This window comes from Macaca mulatta, chromosome 14 (genome assembly GCF_049350105.2).
Source record: "Macaca mulatta isolate MMU2019108-1 chromosome 14, T2T-MMU8v2.0, whole genome shotgun sequence".
Classification (NCBI taxonomy): Eukaryota; Metazoa; Chordata; class Mammalia; order Primates; family Cercopithecidae; genus Macaca; species Macaca mulatta.
Genome location: NC_133419.1, coordinates 118,695,515 through 118,715,205, shown reverse-complemented (window position 1 = coordinate 118,715,205; position 19,691 = coordinate 118,695,515). Strand labels below are relative to the sequence as shown.

The window sequence follows — 19,691 nt, the reverse complement described above, 5'->3', positions numbered from 1 at the left end:
GGTATACTGGGTCTTCATTTTCATTCATCTCCAAGTTTTTAAAAATTTTCCTTTTGATTGATTCCTTAATCCATTGGTTATAGGTTGTATTTAGGAGTGTGTTGTTTAATTTCCACATATTTGTAGAGTTATTCACATTTATTTTGCTATTGGTTTCTAATTTTATTTCATTGTGGTCAGAGAATATACTTTGTATTATTTTTATCCTTTAAATTTTATTGAGGTTTGTTTTATGGCTTGGCCTATGGTCTATCCAGGGGGATGTTTTATGCGCACTTGAATGCATATTTTGTTGTTGAGTGGAGTGTTTTACAGATGTCTGTTAGGTGTAGTTGGTATGTAGTGTTGTTCAAATCTTCTGTTTCCTTGATCTTCTACTGAGTTATTCTATCCAATATTAAAAGTGGAATTTTGAAGGTTTCACTTATTATTGTTGAGTTTTCTATTTCTTCCTTCATTTCTGCCAGTTTTTGCTTCATGTATTTTGGTGCTTAATGTTTTAATGCTTTTTTCACTATTTTAAAGCAGTTGCTCTAGGATTTACCATATATATCTTAGCTTACCAGAGGTCACTTCAGATAGCTTAATACCAGTGATGTATAGAAATATTACTCCTATATAGCTCTAGTCTCTTCTCCTCTTTTGTGTATTATTGTTATATATGGTATATATTATATATTATTATATTATACAATATATTATTGTTATACATATGTCACATCTATTAATGTTACAAACTCAGCAATATATTGTTATAATTATTACTTTATCAACTACAGTCTTGTCTTTTGCTCTATACTGCTTTGCTCCCATCCACCCCTTAGTGCTCTTATTGACAAAAATATTACATTTCTATATGTTATAGGCCTAACATTACATTATATATTTTTTAGATATACATAATTTTGTATGATTGCTTTTTAAATCAGTTATGAGGAGAGAAATATGCACTTATACATTTAAAAAATTGTTACTAGTCCCCTTTGTTTTTGTATGTATTCAAATTAACACAAGATCATTTGCTTTTAGCCTGATGGATATCCTTTGGTATTTCTTGTAAGGTGGGTCTGCTAGCAACAAATTCCATCAACTTTTGTTTATCTGGGAAAGTCTTTAGTTTGCCTTCATTTTTGAAAGATAGCTTTGCTAAACATAGGACTTTTGGTTGACACTTTTATTTCTTTGCGCATCAGTCCCTCTGACCTATAATGTTTTTGCTGAAAAGTCAAGTGCTAATCTTATGAAGATTCTCTTACAAGTTCCCAATGAGTTCTTTTTCTCTTGCTGCTTTCAGGATAGTCTCCTTGTCTTTTACTTTCATCATTTTTTACTATTATATGTCTGTTTGTGAATCTCTTTTAGTTTTTCTTACTTGGAGATTATTTAGCTTCTGGATGTGTAGGTTATTTCTCTATTTTTTTTCTGAGACAGAGTCTTGACCTGTTGCCAAGGCTGGAGTGCAGTGGCATGGTATCAGCTCACTGCAACCTCCGCCTCCTGAGTTTAAGTGATTCTTGTGCCTCAGCCTCTCAAGTAGCTGGGATTACAGGTGTGCACCATCATGCCTGGCTGATTTTTTTTTTTTTTTTTTTTTTTTTGAGATAAGATCTTGCTTTGTTACCCAGGCTAGAATACAGTGGTGCAATCTCGGCGCACTGCAACCTCCATCTCCCTGGTTCAAGCAATCCTACCACCTCAGCCTCCCTAGTAGCTGGGATTACAAGCATGTGCCTCCACACCTGGCTAATTTTTGTACTTTTAGTAGAGATGGGGTTTCACCATGTTGGCCGGGCTGGTCTCGAACTCCTGACCTCAAGTAATCTGCCTGCCTCAGCCTCCCAAATTGCTGGGGGAGCCACTGTGCCTGGCCAGGTTATTGTTTTTCAATAAATTTGATAAGATTTCTGCCATTATTATTATTGTTTTGAGACAGGCTATCACTCTGTCACCCAGGCTGGAATGCGGTGGTGTGATCATGGCTCACTGCATCCTTGACCTTCTGGGCTCAAGTAATCCTCCCGCCTTAGCCTCCCAAGTAGCTGGAGCCACATGTGTGCACCACCACACCTGGTTAATTTTTGTATTTTTTGTAGAGATACAGTTTCACAATGTTTTCCAGGCTAGTCTTGAACTCCTGGGCTCCAATGATCTACCCACTTCAGCCTTCCAAAGTGCTGGAATTACAGGAGTGAGCCACTGTGCCAGGTCACTAGCTCCTCTATTCTTGTACAGCCTTAAAGAGGCCATTACAGAACTCCTGGACTAGGCAATAAATTCTGTGTTGGTCTGATCCAGTTTCCTAATTAACTGAATATAAGCCTTAATGTTATGTCTCCCACCAAAGCTACCTGTTCAGATAACTGGGTATTTGGTACTTATTCCATGTATTCCATGGCAGAGACAATAATTCCTCAAGGTTAAGTCACCACCTTCTCTTGCCTCCCAATTAGTCTTCCTCCCTTCATTTTTGCTCTGCTCTAATTTATTCTACACATGGCAGCCAGAGTTGTTTTAGAAAGGGCACATTTGGTCATGACGTTATACTGCTTAAATATTTGAGTGGTCTTCCATTTTTCTTATAGTAGAGCCCCAAATCCCTAAAATGGATGATAAGACCCTGTTTATCTCTCCTGCTTCTTCTCATGCCCCTTTCTCTCTGTGCCCCACTCTCTGCTCCAGCCCCATCTTCACTCCACACCTTGCATGTACTCCAGCCACACACAAATCTTTCACATTTTTATTGTCCAAGTATCATGCTCTACCCTGTTTTGAGCCCTTTGTGCATGTTGTTTGCTTTGCCTAAAATGTTGTTATTATTTTCTTTTCTGATTCCTATCATTTTTCAGGTCTTGCTTAAATGTCAGATTCAGGAAAGGCTCTCCTAACCTCCTGGAGTAGTTCAAGTCCCCCTGTTTTTAATTTTTATTTTTTGCTTTCTGTTATGAAAACAAAACAAATGCCCCAGGAGAAGGGTCCATGTTACCAGAAACATCAAAGAGTGCTTTCTACTGTTTTTATTCTGTTGTATTGAGGCCAGCATTGCGATAAACAAGCTAAAACTACTTACACTGGACTCATTTGCAGTAACTGACATTTACAGGAATATACTAGAAATGGCACCAAAAAGTTTAAGAACAGTGATGGTAAACTTGCATGCACATCATATAGAAAAGTAACATTTTAAATATAAAAAAGAAAGACTTCCTGGAATTGTTATGCCAGGTATTAAAGAACAGTGCCACACTGGACGTGACCAATTCTTTACGTGGGTGTTATTCTTTCCCAAAAGACTGTCAAAAGCGTGAATGCTGCAAAAGAACAAAAATGAAAACAAACACAAAGGAAAACGTGTCTTACAGTTTATAAACAGGACGACACTGACCAGCACAAAGAGGGGTCTGGAGTCCAGTTCATGCCCGAAGCCTGCCCTGCCGGCCTCCAGGGGTCATTCAGAGCATTCTCAAATCCATTTCCGACACACAACTTGTCACAGCTCCTCTCCCCTTGAAAAAAGCATGTTAGAAGCTGCCCTACAGGTCTGAGCAGTGGGACAATCTAATTGAATCACTGAGGCCTCCTAATACACAAGAAATGGACATGATCATCACCCTCAGCCCCACGGCAAGGGTGTTGAGGAAGTCATCAGTCCTCCAAAACTCTGAAAAGAAACTAGAGTTGAAGTCTGGACAGAAAGCCTTAAAAAAGTGACAGCACCAATGCAGTCACTCAGTGTGCCCTAGGTGGGCTGTCAGGGTCAGCAGCTTCTTTCTAGATGAAAGGAGTGGAGGCGACAACAAAAGAGTACCCATTCTTCCTTTTGTTATTGGAGCAGGAGTACTAAGCAAACTAGGTACTGGCATTGGCGGTATTACAACCTCTACTCAGTTCTACTACAAACTATCTCAAAAACTAAATGGTGACATGGAACGGGTCGCTGACTCCCTGGTCAACTTGCAAGATCAATTTAACTCCCTAGCAGCAGTAGTCCCTCAAAATTGAAGAGCTTTAAACTTGCTAACTGCCAAAAGAGGGTGAACCTGTTTATTTTTACGGGAAAAATGCTGTTATCATGTCAATCAATATGGAATCATCACCGAGAAAGTTAAAAAAATTCGAGATCGAATACAACATAGAGCAGAGGAGCTTCAAAACACCGGATCCTGGGGCCTCCTCATCCAATGGATATCCTGGATTCTCCCCTTCTTATTATTAACAAAAAGTAATTAAAAGTTTAACAAACTGGCTGAAAACTCACCAAGTGTCAGACTCACCAGCAATCAGAAAAATGGTAATTTACCAGCATTTCCTCATTGGAGTTCTCTCTCTGGTAAGGGCATATCTAGATCTGTAAAGGTCAGTGGACTCTGAATCAATTTTATGGTTTTCAAAAAATCACCATGTATTGGCTGGGCATGGTGGCTCACGCCTGTAATCCCAGCACTCTGGGAGGCCGAGGCGGGTGGATCACTTGAGGTCAGGAGTTTGAGACCAGCCTGGTCAACATGGTGAAACCCGCATCTCTACTACAATATAAAAATTAGCCAGGCATGGTGCTGGGCGCCTGTAATCCCAGCTACTCGGGAGGCTGAGACAGGAGAATCACTGGAACCCATGAGGCAGAGGTTGCAGTGAGCTGAGACTGCACCACTGCACTTCAGCCTGGGAGACAGAGCGAGACTCGACTCTTGTCTAGAAAAAAACAACAAACAAACAAACAAACAAACAAAAACCCACCACGTATTAGGATACTAATGATAGTCCCTATATCCATCCAGAAGTTCCAGAACTGCTGGCATAAAGCACTGACTACTCCACGGCTCCACACTTAGCGCCTGCCTGGAGGCTCCCGGACGCCGAGGTCCAGGAGAATGCCTGGTTTCAGTCATTTCTGGGCTGTGACAACACGTGAGCAGGGAGCACTGTGTGAGTCTCTGGGAGGGAGTCCTCCTGGGGCCCAGAGACTCCTCCACCCCTGAGGAGGGCAGACAGGTTGGGGAGAGCCTGGCCAGGGCCCTAGAGACAGGCAGGGGGCAGGCATGCCCCACCCACGCACGTCCTTCTGTTCTGATAGCACCTGGACCCCCTGTACTTTTTCGTAGAACATAAGTTTTTGAGCAACTGATTATTAGGGTGCTCATCTGTTGAACATACCTCCTCATAGAACATGAGCTCCATGAAGGCAGGGCTCCTATGTGCCTTGACCACTCTATGCCCAGTGTCTAGTACAGGGCCTGGCACATAGTAATAACTCCATACATCCTTGCTGAGTGTGGAAATTAATGCTCTTTGGGGCACAGAATTCAAGGGCTGGCATGGGAGGTGGGCAGGGAGAAAGTCCCGGGGCTTTACTTAGAGCTGATGTGGACCTGGTGGAAAAGTTGTTTAAATCTCAGATGGGCAATTTGGGAGGCCGAGGCGGGTAGATCACTTGTGGTCAGGAGTTCAAAAACAGCCTGGTCAACATGGTGAAACTCTGTCTCTACTAAAAATACAAAAATTAGCTGGATGTGATGGCGCGTGTCTATGGTCCCAGCTACTCAGGAGGCTGAGGCACCAGAATCGCTTGAACCCGGGAGTTGGAGGTTGCAGTGAGCTGAGATTGTGCCACTGCACTCCAGCCTGGGTGACAGAGTGAAACTCTGTCTCAGAAAAAAAAAAAAAAAATTCAGAAGGAAACTCCTCACCACTTGTATCCATAACCGCAATTTGGACTTACTAACTGACAAGTCTAATGGGCACATATTCCAAGGGGAACTTTCCTGAGAGTTCCACCCTGGGCTAGTGTTATAATAAGGTAGTTGGCTCCTCGTTCCCCTTGTCATTCTTTGGGTGAATAGCTTGGTGCATATAGAAAGTAGCCATTTCCCTCCTACTTTCACCCTTCACATTGTGGACACTGAGCCTGTTCGTTTGTTTGTTTGTTTTGAGACAGGATCTCACTTTGTCACCCATGCTGGAGTGCAGTGGCACAATCTTAGCTCACTGCAACCTCTGCCTCCCAGGCAATTCTCCAAGTAGCTGGGACTACAGGTGTGAACCACCACGCCCAGCTAATTTTTGTGTTTTTTGTAGAGATGGGGGTCTTGCCATGTTGCCCAGGCTGGTCTCGAACTCCTGATCTCAAGCAATCTGCCTACCTCGGCCTCCCAAAGTGCTGGGATTACAGGCATGAGCCACTGGGCTGGGCCCTCTAAGCCTATTGTAACCCATAATTGGAATGGTGAGTTTGGGAATAATATTCATTGAGTGCTCTATTTGTAGCAGACATGTATTATTTTATTTTATTTCTTCTCTCTCTCTTTTTTTTTTATATGGAGTCTCGCTGTTGTTGCCCAGTCTGGAGTGCAACGGCACTATCTCGGATCACTGCAACCTCCACCTACTGGTTTCAAGCGATTCTCCTGCCCCAGTCTCCTGAATAGCTGGGATTACAGGCGCTTGTTATCATGCCTGGGCTAATTTTTGTATTTTTAGTAGAGATGAGGTGTCACCATGTTGGCCAGGCTGGTCTTGAACTCCTGACCTCAGGTGATCCGCCAGCCTCAGTCTCCCAAAGTGTTGGGATTACAGGCATGAGCCACCGCGCCTGGCCTATTTTAGATTAATTCATGGTAATTCCAGGTGTTAGGTACTTTTATTATTTCCATTTCATAGATAAATGAACTGGGTTTTGAAGAAATTAAGTATCTTGCTCATGGACACATTGTAAGTAACTGGTAAAACTGAGATTCCAGTTCACGTCTGTCTGGCACAAGCACCCAAACACTTCACTTTTGTTCTATATTGCCAAAGGATTGTAGAATTCTATAAATGATTTCTTTTTGTCTGATGGTCTTTTGAAATTTCATTTACACCTTTCACCTGAAGTGCCTTTTGAAACTGTCATCTTGAAGTCCCCCGAGGGAGGGAGGCACTTTTCTTTTGATATCAGATCACTGAAACCCCAAATCTGTGTTCACCGTTCCATGTTTGAGTCAGTGCAGGCCTTGCGCTCAACTTTCTTGATTTTACAAGGACATTTTCCAGAAGCCAAAGCAACAACGACAACAGAAAAAGTCCCTTGACTATACAGAGAAGGCAGTTTGTAAAGAAATAGGAAAGAAAATACACAGGAATTTATTAAATTTAAATTATATTTAAACAGATAATGTTCAAAGGCTCTAAGTCTGATGCTTGTCAAAGGACTTTGACCCAAACAGAAAGGTAGATTTTAAAAAGTATTCCACAGGGTAAGGTTTGGGTGAGAAAAAAGTCATCAAAACATAGACCTAAATTAATAAATAAGGCTTTTCTCAGCTACATGGTCCTGACGAAACAGCTTTGAAGTCTGTCTATGTGTTCTAGAATCCTTGTTAATTGGCAACCAAGAACAATCCCTCATACAGATCTTTCAATTAAAAAGCCTAAATTAAATAAAATACCAGGTAAAGACTTTCTGCTACCAAAATTGTTCAAAGCCTGACTTAATTGATGAGAGCTGATCCTTCTTCACTTTTTGCCTTAACTATAGAGAAAAAAATAAAAATTTCAATATGTGTGCATGCAAATATCTAACATTATTATGTATTAGTTTTTTGAATGTAAAAAAATTAGAAAAACAGAAATGACACATAATCTCATTCTCCAGAAAACTCCTTTTTTTGTTGTTGTTTTTTGTTCTGAGGCAGAGTCTCATTCTGTTGCCCAGGCTGAAGTGCAGTGGCATGATCTCGGCTCGCTGCAACATCTGCCTCCTGAGTTCAAGTGATTCTCGTGCCTCGGCCTCCCGAGTAGGTGGGATTACAGTCTCCTGCCACCACGCCTGGATGCTTTTTGTATTTTTTGATAGAGAGGAGGTTTCACCATGTTGGCCAAGCTAGTCTCAAACTACTGACCGGAAGTGATTGCCACACCTCAGTCTCCCAAAGGCTAGGATTACAGGTGTGAGCCACCATGCCCAGCCTCCCGTATTTGCTTTTATTAGAGTAATACATGTACCTGTTTAAAAAAAAAAAGAACTATGCAGGAAGATATAAAATGAAAAACCAAAGCTCTTTCCTACCACCACCCAGTTCCTCTCCCAGATCATCACATTAATTTTCTTCTGCATCTGTCCAGGAAAATAAGGTGTATATATACATTAAAATGCATATCATGAAATATATAGTCTTTTAAAAGAATTTTACCATATCCATTTAACTTTGCTTTTTCATATATAATGTCTTGGAGATTTTATAAACCAGCAAATAGAGACCAATTGTATTTTAAAAGTTATTATTTTTCATTTTGAAATGATTACAAACCTGTAGAAATTTGGAACTACTGTGTATTAAACAACAACAACAACAACAACAAAAATGTTCTTGAGTGATTTGAAAGTTACTGACCTGATGCCCCATCACGCCTGAATACTCTAGAATGTATTTCCTACAAAGATGTTTCCCTACATAACCATGATACAGTGATCAATATCAGAAAATTAATAACAATACACTATTCCCATCTAATTCTCACATTATTCAAGTTTTGTCAGTTGCCCTGATAGTGGCTTTTATAGCAAAAGGATCCAGTTCAGAATCACAAGTTGCATTTAGTTGTCATGTCTTTTTATTCTGCTTCAGTCTGGAGTATTTTCTCAATCTTCTCTTGAATGATCTTTATACTCAGGCTGGAGTACAGTAGTGTGATCTTGGCTCACTGCAATCTCTGGTTTCTGGGCTCAAACCATCCTCCCACCTCAACCTCCCAAGTAGCTAGGACCATAGGCGTGCACCACCACACCCAGCTATTTTTTTTATGTTTTTGGTATTTTTTTGGTAGAGACGGGGTTTTGCCATGTTACCCAGGCTGGTCTCGGACTCCTGGCCTCAAGTGATCCTCCTGTCTCAGCCTCCCAAAGTACTAGGGTTACTGGTGTGAGCCACCGTGCCTGGCTGATGCTGGGTTCTTCTCCTCGCCTCCCCTCAGGTGGTATGCCGTTTCTGTTTCTCATTACTGATGAAGCTCACTGTGGTCACTTGATTAAGGTGGTGTTTGCCAAGTTTCCCAACTGTAAAGTTATTATTTTTTTCTGTTTGTAATTAATAAGTACTTTGTGGAGAGGAATTTGAAACTAAGCATGTCATTGCGCAGCAAACTTTTATTTAATTAATTAATTAATGTCTTTTGGACTCATGGTTTCTATTTTATTCAGTGGGTTGTTCCCACCATCACTTATTTGGATACTCAAATATCAAATCAAATTTTGATACTCTCGCTTTCCCTTCAAAACCCAACAGCCACTGCTTTGTCCAATAGAAGCTAGCTTATATGTCTTTTGACATGCCCCCATTGTTGTTTAGGACCTTCCTGATTGTTGCTGTTATTGTTTTGGCACAGAAAGATGGTTCAAATTCATCTTTTACTTTCCCTGCTGGTACTGAAATCCGCCATTTCTCCAAGGGACCCTGGTTTCTTTGAGTGGAAAATGGCATTTAGAAGCCAAGATCTTGGTGGTAGATGTGTCTATTGATATTGGGACATTGCTGCCTCAAGCCCTCTTAGTGGACAGAGCTACATACATCCATACACGTCTACGTTCATTTCTATATCTATTTATATGAGGTCACGCCAATAACTTCAATTCCAATCTAACACCACAAGGTTTATTCTAGGTGTCTCTCTTTTTGTATTTGTAACTCTTGTTTCCAACAGTGTGAAGTCTGGCTTCCGTTAGTCTTAACATACTTACTTAATCCTTTGTACATAATCAATATCGATATTGTTATTGATTGATCAGTATCAATCAATATCCAGTCTTTGCTGCCACGTCCCCTCTAGTAGTAATGCCTGTCTTTTTCTGTTTGGGCTCTGATACCTTATGCTGGGCTGCTCCATCATGGCCTTTCTTTTTGCTCTGTTGGGCTCTGACTCCACTTGCTGGGCCATAATCCCCAACACTGCCATGGATGTCCTCTTCATCCCATTCAGGCTCTGACTCCACATACCAGGCTATCCTCCACCTAGAATCCTCCTCACCCTGCTTTGGCTCTGATGCTCCAGGTTAGACTACCTCATTCCCTATGCCTTCCTCTTCCTGCTCAGCCCTGACTCCCCACACCAGGCTTCCCATCTTCATGGACACCCTCCTCCCCCAACTTGGGATCAGGCACCTTGTGCTGAGCAGCCCTCCTCCATGGACCCTGCTTCACACTGCTCAGGACCACCATGGTGCCACTCCAGCACCAATGGCTGCTGGGCCCGAGAGGAACATGTAGATGTTCTATTATTTAAGTTCTTTTATATTTGAAAATGTCTGTCTTTTATCTTTATATCTGAACATGTTGGGTTGTTAAAGTATTTTTGGATTTCATCTTTTTTCTCTTAGAACCTTGTAGATTGTGCTCCATTGTCTCCCAGCATTATGTTTCTGTGAAGAAGCCTGGGACCAACATAAATTATGGTGCAAGTCGGGCGCAGTGGCTCACACCTGTAATCCCAACACTTTAGGGGGCTGAGGCGGGTGGATCACTTGAGGTCAGGGGTTCAAGACCAGCCTGGCCAACATGGCGAAACCTCATCTCTACAAAATACAAAAATTAGCTGGGTGTGGTGATGCATGCCTGTAATCCCAGCTACTTGGGAGGCTGAGGTGGGAGAATCACTTGAACCTGGGAGAGAGAGGTTGCAGTGAGCTGAGATCATGCCACTGCATTCTAGCTTGGGCGACAGAATGAGACATTGTCTCAAAAAAAAAAAAAAAAATAGTTCTATCTCCCTGCCCATTCCCCAAGATATTTTTATGTTTCTGCATGGATAATCAGGGTCTAGTTAGGAAACATATGCCACAACAATCATTTTACCAGAGAGAATTTATTCTAGAGAACTGTTAACTAGGTAACTGAAAAGACAGACAGAGAACACCTGGTGATGTGGAGGTAGCAATGCAGGAGGCAGCTGCTAGCATTAAGACTGGGGAAACAAAGGGAAGAACTTGGAAGTATCAAAACACAGAGCCTGGGGGAGGACCTCAGACCTCTGGGAAAGTGGGCTTTGGCAGTCTAGTGCTGGTGTTTCTGGGGCAGAAGGTAGAGTGTAGCGAGACTGGTTCCATGAATTTGGGAAAACTGCGAACTAGACCCAACTGATACTAGAAGAAACTGCTGGGGTGAAAAAGAAACACTGGGTGATGCTGACAGTGATATGACAATAGGAAGCAGATAGGGGGTAAGTCCCCTCTTCATCCTCCAGCCTTGTAGCCTCTCTCTATTGCCTCCTATTGGCAGAACTTCCCCCAGCTGGCAAGAAGAAACTTTTGCAGAGTCCTCACTGTAACATCACAAAGCCAAATGGAGAGAGTGGGTTTGAAATTGAGAAACAATAGCTTAACTAGAACAACACTTTAACTAAACTATATCTTGGTCTTGAGTATTAAGCTAACCTCCCACCTCAGCCTCCTGAGTAGCTGGGGTTACATGCGTGTGCCACCATGCTTAGCTACTTTTTGTATTTTTGTAGAGATGGGGTTTCGTTGGCCAGGCTGGTCTTGAATTCTTGACCTCAAGTGATCAGCCTGCCTTGGCCTCCCAAAGTGCAGGGATTATAGGTGTGAGTCACTGCCCTGGCCTCTTAAGTAATATTTTATTGTATATCAGATTCTTTGTCCCTCTTTTGCGTTTGATTTTATTTACTTATGCTCTACTTCACACGTGTGGTTGCTATGTCCTTTATTTGAGTGATTAAGTCCAGACATTCTGTTTGTCTGACATTGATGACAGACTATTCTCCTGTATCTTGATTCTATTTTCAAAAAGTGAAATTACCATTTTTACCCCAAACAATATAGCCACGAATTTCTCCTCCTCCTCCTCTTCTTTTTCCCCTCCTCCTCCTCCCTCCTCCTCCTGTCCTCCTTCCCCTCCTCCTTCTTCTCCCCCACCTTTTTTCTTCTTCCTCCTCCTCCTCTTTCTTCTCCTCTTCGCCTTCTGCTTCTCCTCTTGTTCCCCCTTGTTTTTTCTCTTCCTCCTCCTCCTTTTGCTTCTATTTCTCTTCTTCCATCTCCTTCCCCAACCTCCTAATTTACCCCTTGACCTTACTTTGTTTTTAGACTTTTTTTTCTCTCCACCTTCTCCTCTTTCTTCCTCATCATTCTAAGTAAATTTTATGCCAATTTTCTTCTTTACAAACTGAAAACCCACGTTTCCCATGTCAACATTTTATATATGAATAAGTATAGTTTTATTTGTAAAATCAATTTGTAATTTTTTAAAAAGGGATTTTTATAGAATTAAGATAGTATTTTGCTCAGACCCAGGAATACTGGAATCTTGTCATTGACTATACAAAATATGGCAGAGACACATAAAGAAACAGGAGATAAATGTCAAAGAAAAAATAACATATCATAGGACTCGTATCCCAAGTCCCCACAGGCCTGTCTTGTAAACTTGGCTGGAGCAATGACCAAGGTTAAAGAGCCTTAGGGCATGTTTTTCTCCTCCTTAGCCCAATACCAAATCCTGGGTCTTACCATGCTTTGGTCTGCAGGGGCAGGGAACTGTCACAATGAGCGTGACTGCATGTAAATGCGGGGAGATGGTGGTGTCTACACTGGCTCCCTACTGCTCCAGTCATATGGAAGGAGGCAATGGAATAGAAGGGCCGTAGTTATGCCCCCTGAACATATGTTGATCCTGCCTGTCAGTAAACTTGGCCCAACTGGCATGACTTCAGACAGTGAAGCAGGGAGGAAAAGTGGATGTAAAGGGTCATCTTGAATGCATCTCTTGCCCTACAGCCCCATGCTGCTTTCTGGGATCAGGACTAATAGACGATCACAATTATATTGACTCTTCATGGGCCTTTGACTACATGGCTGGGGATCCACATGCAACACTTGCGTCTTAATGGTAAGAGTGGAGGTTGGGAGAAATGGCTCCCCCTAGGCCAAATACTACTGTGAGTGACACAAAACAGGACTCTGGCCAGGCGCGATGGCTCACGCCTGTAATCCCAGCACTTTGGGAGGCCGAGGCGGGCGGATCACAAGGTCAGGAGATCGAGACCACGGTGAAACCCCGTCTCTACTAAAAATACAAAAAAAAATTAGCCGGGCATGGTGGCGGGCGCCTGTAGTCCCAGCTACTCAGGAGGCTGAGGCAGGAGAATGGCGTGAACCCAGGAGGCGGAGCTTGCAGTGAGCCGAGATCGCGCCACTGCACTCCAGCCTGGGCGACAGAGCGAGACTCCATCTCAAAAAAAAAAAAACCAACAGGACTCTGTTTTGAAGAACCGCATTCTCTCAAACACCTTTGTGGTCTGAAACTGCTTTTGGATAATGTGGATGTGTGCCTCCCTGCCACAGGTGTTGGAAGTGTGAGTCCTTATGTAGACTGATGGCAGTGGGTAGATTGGATGAGGGGACTCTTCAGGAATCAGTGGGTATGGTTATCTAACTGCTAACATAAAGAAGCTCCATATAGGCTGCTCTAAAAGTCATAGCATAGTTCTGGAGATGTCTTCTAAAATTTATTTTATTTTATTCATTTTATTTCTGTCTAATTGCCTTATAGAACAAGTAATTTTAAGCAATAAAGAATAAAGAATAATGGAAAGGACATGGGTTTTGGCGACAGAAAGAACTGAGTTTTCACTGTGGCTTTGGCATATACAGCTCTGTGAATTGGGTGATTACTTAACTACTAGGAGCTCTATTTACAGTTTCCTCAACTGCAAAATAATGGGCAATAATAATGTAGTCTAAAAAACTAAAAACTACCGAGCGAAATAAAAGTGGTGGTGGAGTTTTAAAAAATTCACATAGCTGACAGCCTGTTGGAGAAATATCTGAGAATTTTCACCTGTAGCAACATCTGTGGGGCAAAGGTTTTATTGACCCTTTCTTAAATTTGGATTTTGTGGAGAGGAATATCAGTTTACTATAGATTCTTGGCTACTGAGACTTGCATAAGACCTGCATTTTATTTTATTTATTTTATTTTTTTAAAAAAGAAACAGGGTCTCACTGTGTTGCTCAGGTTGGTCTCAAATTCCTGGGCTCAAGCAATTCTCCTGCCTCAGTCTCCCAAACTGCTGAGGATTACAGGCATGAGCCACCATGCCCAGCCTAAGACCTGCATCTTAATGAATGCAGAGTCAGTAGATACATTATTTCCCTCTGTTAAATCCTAGGTAAGGATTCATGTGCCCATCTGATGTCCCAATTATTTTGGCCAGTAATTAGAATATATTAATTAATCAAGCAATAAATTTATTCTGGCAAGATCACCAAGAGTGATTTTTCTAAAGCCAGATGTTCTAGTGGGAGTCCCATGATAACACATCTGTTTGGAATATATTAACCCAAAGAAATCATCTTTAATTATTCATATAGTAGAGATATCCTAGACATATTTCCGAGAAAAACTCTGGCTGTGTCTGAAGATTGGCCCACCTCAGTATAGGCATTGTCCAGGAGAGAAAAAGAGTCAGGCTTCTCCATTTCTATTGAGAAAATACCCCCTCATCCCCAACTTATTCATTTTCTATGTTTAGTTCTAAAATATTTGGCTTTACCACAGGCATCACATTACCCAACTTCAAACTATACTACAAGGCTACAGTAACCAAAAGAGCATGGTACTGGTACAATGAGACACATTAGACCAATGGAACAGAATAGAGAACCCAGAAATAAAGCTGCAACCATTGGATCTTTGACAAAGGCTACAATAATAAGAAATGGAGAAAGGAGTCCCTATTCAAAAAATGGAGCTGGGATAGCTGGCTAACCATTTGCAGAAGATTGAAACTGGACCCCTAAGTTTCACTGTATACAAAAGTTAACTCAAGATGAATTAAAGACTTAAGTGTAAGACCTAAAACTGTAAAAATCCTAGAAGAAAAGCTAGAAAATACCATTCTGGACATTGGCCTTGGTGAATAATTTATGACTAAGTGCCCAAAAGCAGTTATGACAAAAATAAAAACTGACAAATGGGACCTAATTAAACTAAAGAACTTCTGCACAGCGAAAGAAACTATCAACAGAACAAACAGACAACCAATAGAATGGGAGAAAATATTCATAATCTATGCATCCAACAAAGGTCTAATATCTAGAATCTATAAGGAACTTGGGCAATTTGACAAGCAAAGGCCAAATAACCCCATTAAAAAGTGGGCAAAGGACACAAACAGACATTTCTCAAAAGAAGACATACAAGTGGCCAACAAACACAAAAAAACGCTCAACATCAGTATCATTGGAAAAATGCAAATCAAAACCATAGTGAGATAGCATCTCATGCCAGCAAGCATAACTACTATTAAAAAGTCAAAAAATAACAGATGTTGGCAAGGCTACAGAGAAAAGGGAACGTTTATACACCGTTGGTCGAAATGTAAATTAAAATGTAAATGTAAAATGTAAAATTCAGCCACTGTGGAAAGCAGTTTGGAGATTTTTCAAGAAACTCAAAACAGAACTACCATTTGACTCCACAATCGTATTACTGGGTATATACCCAAAAGAAAATAAGCAGTTCTACCAAAAAGTTACATGCACTCATATGTTCATTGCAGCACTGTTCACAACAGCAAAGACATAGAATCAACCTAGGTGCCCATCAACAGTGGACTGGATGAAGAAAATGTGGTACATGTACACCATGAAATACTACACAGCCATGAGAAAGAACAAAATCTTGTCCTTTGCAGGAAAATTGATGAAGCTAGAGGTCATTATCCTATGCAAATTAACACCGGAACAGAAAATCAGATACCACATGTTTTCCCTTACAAGTGAAAGCTTAACACTGGGTACATATGGACAGGGAAAAATAGAAACTAGGGACCACTAGATGGGGGAGAGAGGGAGAGGAGCAAGGGTTGAAGAACTAACTATTGGTACTAAGCTCACTACCTGGGTAATGGGATCATTTGTACCCCAAACCTCAGCATCATTCAATATACTCATTTAACAAACCTGTACATCTACTCCCTGAATCTAAAATAAAAGTTGAGGTTGGGCGCAGTGGCTCACGCCTGTAGCCTAGCACTTTGAGAGGCTGAGGCGGGCAGATCACCTGAGGTCAGGCGTTCGAGACCAGCCTGGTCAACATGGTGAAACCCTGCTTCTACTAAAAATACAAAAATTAGCCAAGCATGGTGGCAGGGACCTGTAATCCTAGCTACTTGGAAGGCTGAGACAGGAGAATTGCTTAAACCTGGGAGGCGGAGGTTGCGGTGAGCCAAGATCACACCATTGCACTCCAGCCTGGTGACAGAGCGAGATTCTGCCAAAAAAAAAAAAAAAAAAAAAAAAAAATTGGCCTTACCCTTTATAAGCAATACAGTAAACATGCAGCCCAGGACCTTACCAGACACCACACCCTTGACATGTATATTTTCCAACCTATACTATGGTTTAGTTAAAAAGAATGATTCTTATGAAGGATTGGTTGAAAGGAAATGTAGTCTATTTGTTCCTGAGGATAGTTTAGGCCTTCCTTGATGTAATAAAAAAAGAATTATGGTATCAACCATGGACACTAGAATTCCTCATAGGAAAAGAAATGTCTTGTTTGAACAAATAACTTGATAGGTTCTTCAAAATTGGAAAATTGTTGGCCATATCTCATCAATTTTTTTTTTCTGTTTTCCCTCATTTTCTCCTTCAGGGAATCTAATTACACATATATTAGGTGGTTTGAAGTTGTCCTGAACCTCACTGATACTCTTTCCTCCCTCCCTCCCTCCCTCCCTCCCTCCCTCCCTCCCTCCCTTCCTTCCTTCCTTCCTTCCTTCCTTCCTTCCTTCCTTCCTTCCTTCCTTCCTTCCTTCCTTCCTTCCTTCCTTCCTTTCTTCCTCTCTCTCTCTCTTTCTCTCTTTCTTTTGTGTCTCACTCTATCACCCAGGCTGGAGTGCAGCACAACCTCCAGCACCCATGTTCAAGCGATTCTCCTTCCTCAGCCTCCTGAGTTGCTGGTATTATAGGTGCATGCCACCACATCTGGCTAATTTTTTAAGTATTTTTGGTAGAGATGGAGTTTCACCATTTTGACCAGGCTGTTCTGGAACTCCTGACCTCAAGTGATCCATCCACCTTGGCCTCCCAAAGTGCTGGGATTACAGGCTTGAGCCACCACGCCCAGCTTTTTCATTTGTTTTATTGCTTTTTTTTCCCTCTATGTCTCATCTTGGATAGTTTCTATTGCTATGCCTTCAAGTGCACTATTTTTATCTTCTGTAATGCCTAGTCTGCTGTTGATTCCATTCAATTTAATTTTCATCTCAGGTGTTGTAGTTTTCATCCCTGGAAATAATTTGGGTCTTAAAAAATTTGGGTCTTTTATAATTTGAGACTTATTGAATCTCTCTTTCTCCCTTTTCCCTCTTTTTCACACACACATGAAACTGAGACTCTTCGTGGTTATATAACTTGCTGAAGGCTTCAGACTGATAAGTAAATAGGATTCAGACCCAGGCTGCAGGATTCCAAGGCCTGTGCTCTGTTGATTGTTCTGTTCATTATGAGTCATTTTGCTCTGCCTCTCTGAGTGCCTGGTAATATTTGATCGAATGAGGATATTGTGAATTTTTACTTTGCTGAGTGCTAGATATTTTCGTTTGCCTATAAATATATTGGGAAGCAGTTAAGTTACTTGGAAGCAGTTTGACCTTTTTGGGTCTTGGTTTTATGATTTGTTAGATGGGTTCAGAGCAGTAGACAAATCATAAAACCAAGACCCAAAGTGGTGGAAGTAATTAGCCTTAGGCTGAACAGTCTAAGGCTAATTATTCTCACCACTAAGGAAAGAGCTTCCTGAGTTCCCTATCCAATACCCTGTGAATTATGAGTTTTTCTAGTCTGGCTTATGGGAATAGGCACTGCTTCTAGCGCTATTTGAATGCTAGACACTGTTTCCCACGAATGCTTTCAGATGATTCTCTGGCCTCAGGTAGCTCCTTTAACACACATACACTCATTACTTATTGAATACTTGAGGGGGTCCCTCTGCACATCGCTAGATTTTTTACCCGATGCAGCTTTTTCCTCTGTCTTGTGAACTTTAGCTGCCTTGGACTGTCTCCTCAACTTACATTTTTGATATGTTGTGTTTTCAATATCATTCAGATCCAAGTATTTTCTAATTTCCCTTGTGGTATCTTCTTTTACCCAGGATGCTTTTAAAAGTGTGTTGTTTAATTTCTGAATATTGAGATGTTTTCCAGATATCTTTTTGTTTTTATTTTCCAATATAATTCTGTGGTCAGGGAACATATTGTATATTATTTTAACTTCTAAAAATTTATTGAGATTTACTTACTTAGACTTATTATTGGGCCAGGCGCGGTGGCTCACGTCTGTAATCCCAGCACTTTGGGAGGCCAAGGCAGGCGGATCATGAGGTCAAGAGATCAAGACCATCCTTGCCAACATGGTGAAACCCCTTCTGTACTAAAAATACAAAAATTAGCAAGGCATGGTGGCAGGCACCTGTAGTCCCAGCTACTTGGGAGGCTAAGGGAGGAGAATCACTTGAACCAGGGAGGTGGAGATTGCAATGAGCCGAGATTGCGCCACTGCACTCCAGCCTGGCGATAGAGCAAGACTCAGTCACAAAAAAAAAAAAAAACAAAAAAAACAAAAAAAAAAAGACTTATAGTTTTATGGTTTAGCATATGATCTGTCTTGATGAATGCTCCATATATACTTGAGAACAACGTGTATTCCACAGATGTTGGATGTAGTGTTCTGTAAATGTCTACAAGGTCAAGTTGGCTGACAGTGTTATTTGTGTCTTCTACATCCTTACCTGATTTCCTGTTCTACCAATTGCTGAGAGAGAAGAGTTGAAATCTCTAATAATAATTACGAATTTTTAAAGTTTGTCTTTCAGTTTTATTCATTTTTTCTTTTTATATTTTAAAGCTATATAATGAAATGTCCTCTTGATGAATTGTCCCTGTTATCATTATGAAATGTCCTTCTTTATCCTTGGTGATATTTCTTGTTTTAAAATCTTTTTTGTCTGATATCAATATAGCCACTTCAGCTTTCCTTTGATTAGTTTTTTATATGGAATATCTTTATTTTCCCTCTTATATGTGACTGTGATAAGTTAAAGATACATTTTATAAACCCTAGAACAACCAATAAAAAATATGGGAAAGATGTATAGCAAATGATATAAAATTAGATATAATGGAAAAATTTAACAAATATTGGAAATTATAAAAAAAGTTAAAAGTTAAAATTATGGAAATGAAAAACAATAACAAATTAAAACACTAAGGATGATTAATGGCAGATTAGACACAGCTGAAGAGAGAATTAGTCAGGTAGAAGATAGGTCAGAAAAAATATCTAAGACTGAAGTTTAGAGTGACAAAAGTAAGTAAAAAAATTTTATTGTTAATGTCAAACTTTTAAACTGAATTTTCAGTAACATTCACAATAATTTCCAATGTTTTACCTCCTACAGAGTAAGCTTCTAAAAGCTTTACTTTGACTTCATGAGTTAGATGAAAACATTGAGCTACTGTTAAAATTAAATTAACTGTTACTCTTTTCTTATACCAGCCATAACTCTTTAACTCATGTCTGTCTTAATAAATAGTAAAACAAACAAACAAACAAACAAACAAAAAACACCTTACCCTGTGAATTCGGAAACTAAAAAGGCACTGCCAAATACCTCAAGGGTTAAAGAGGATATCCCAGTGGAAAT

At 40.8% G+C, this 19,691-nt stretch overlaps 1 protein-coding gene across 1 annotated transcript in view; it reads left to right on the top strand.

Moving 5' to 3' along the window:
• SMIM35 (small integral membrane protein 35) overlaps window positions 1-19,691 on the top strand; it is a 45,995-nt gene that overhangs the window by 16,608 nt on the left and 9,696 nt on the right. Inside the window, exon 2 of the mRNA XM_028834030.2 lies at window positions 8,802-8,949. Coding sequence (XP_028689863.1) covers window positions 8,802-8,949 — 148 coding nt within the window. The remainder of the gene's footprint in view (window positions 1-8,801; window positions 8,950-19,691) is intronic.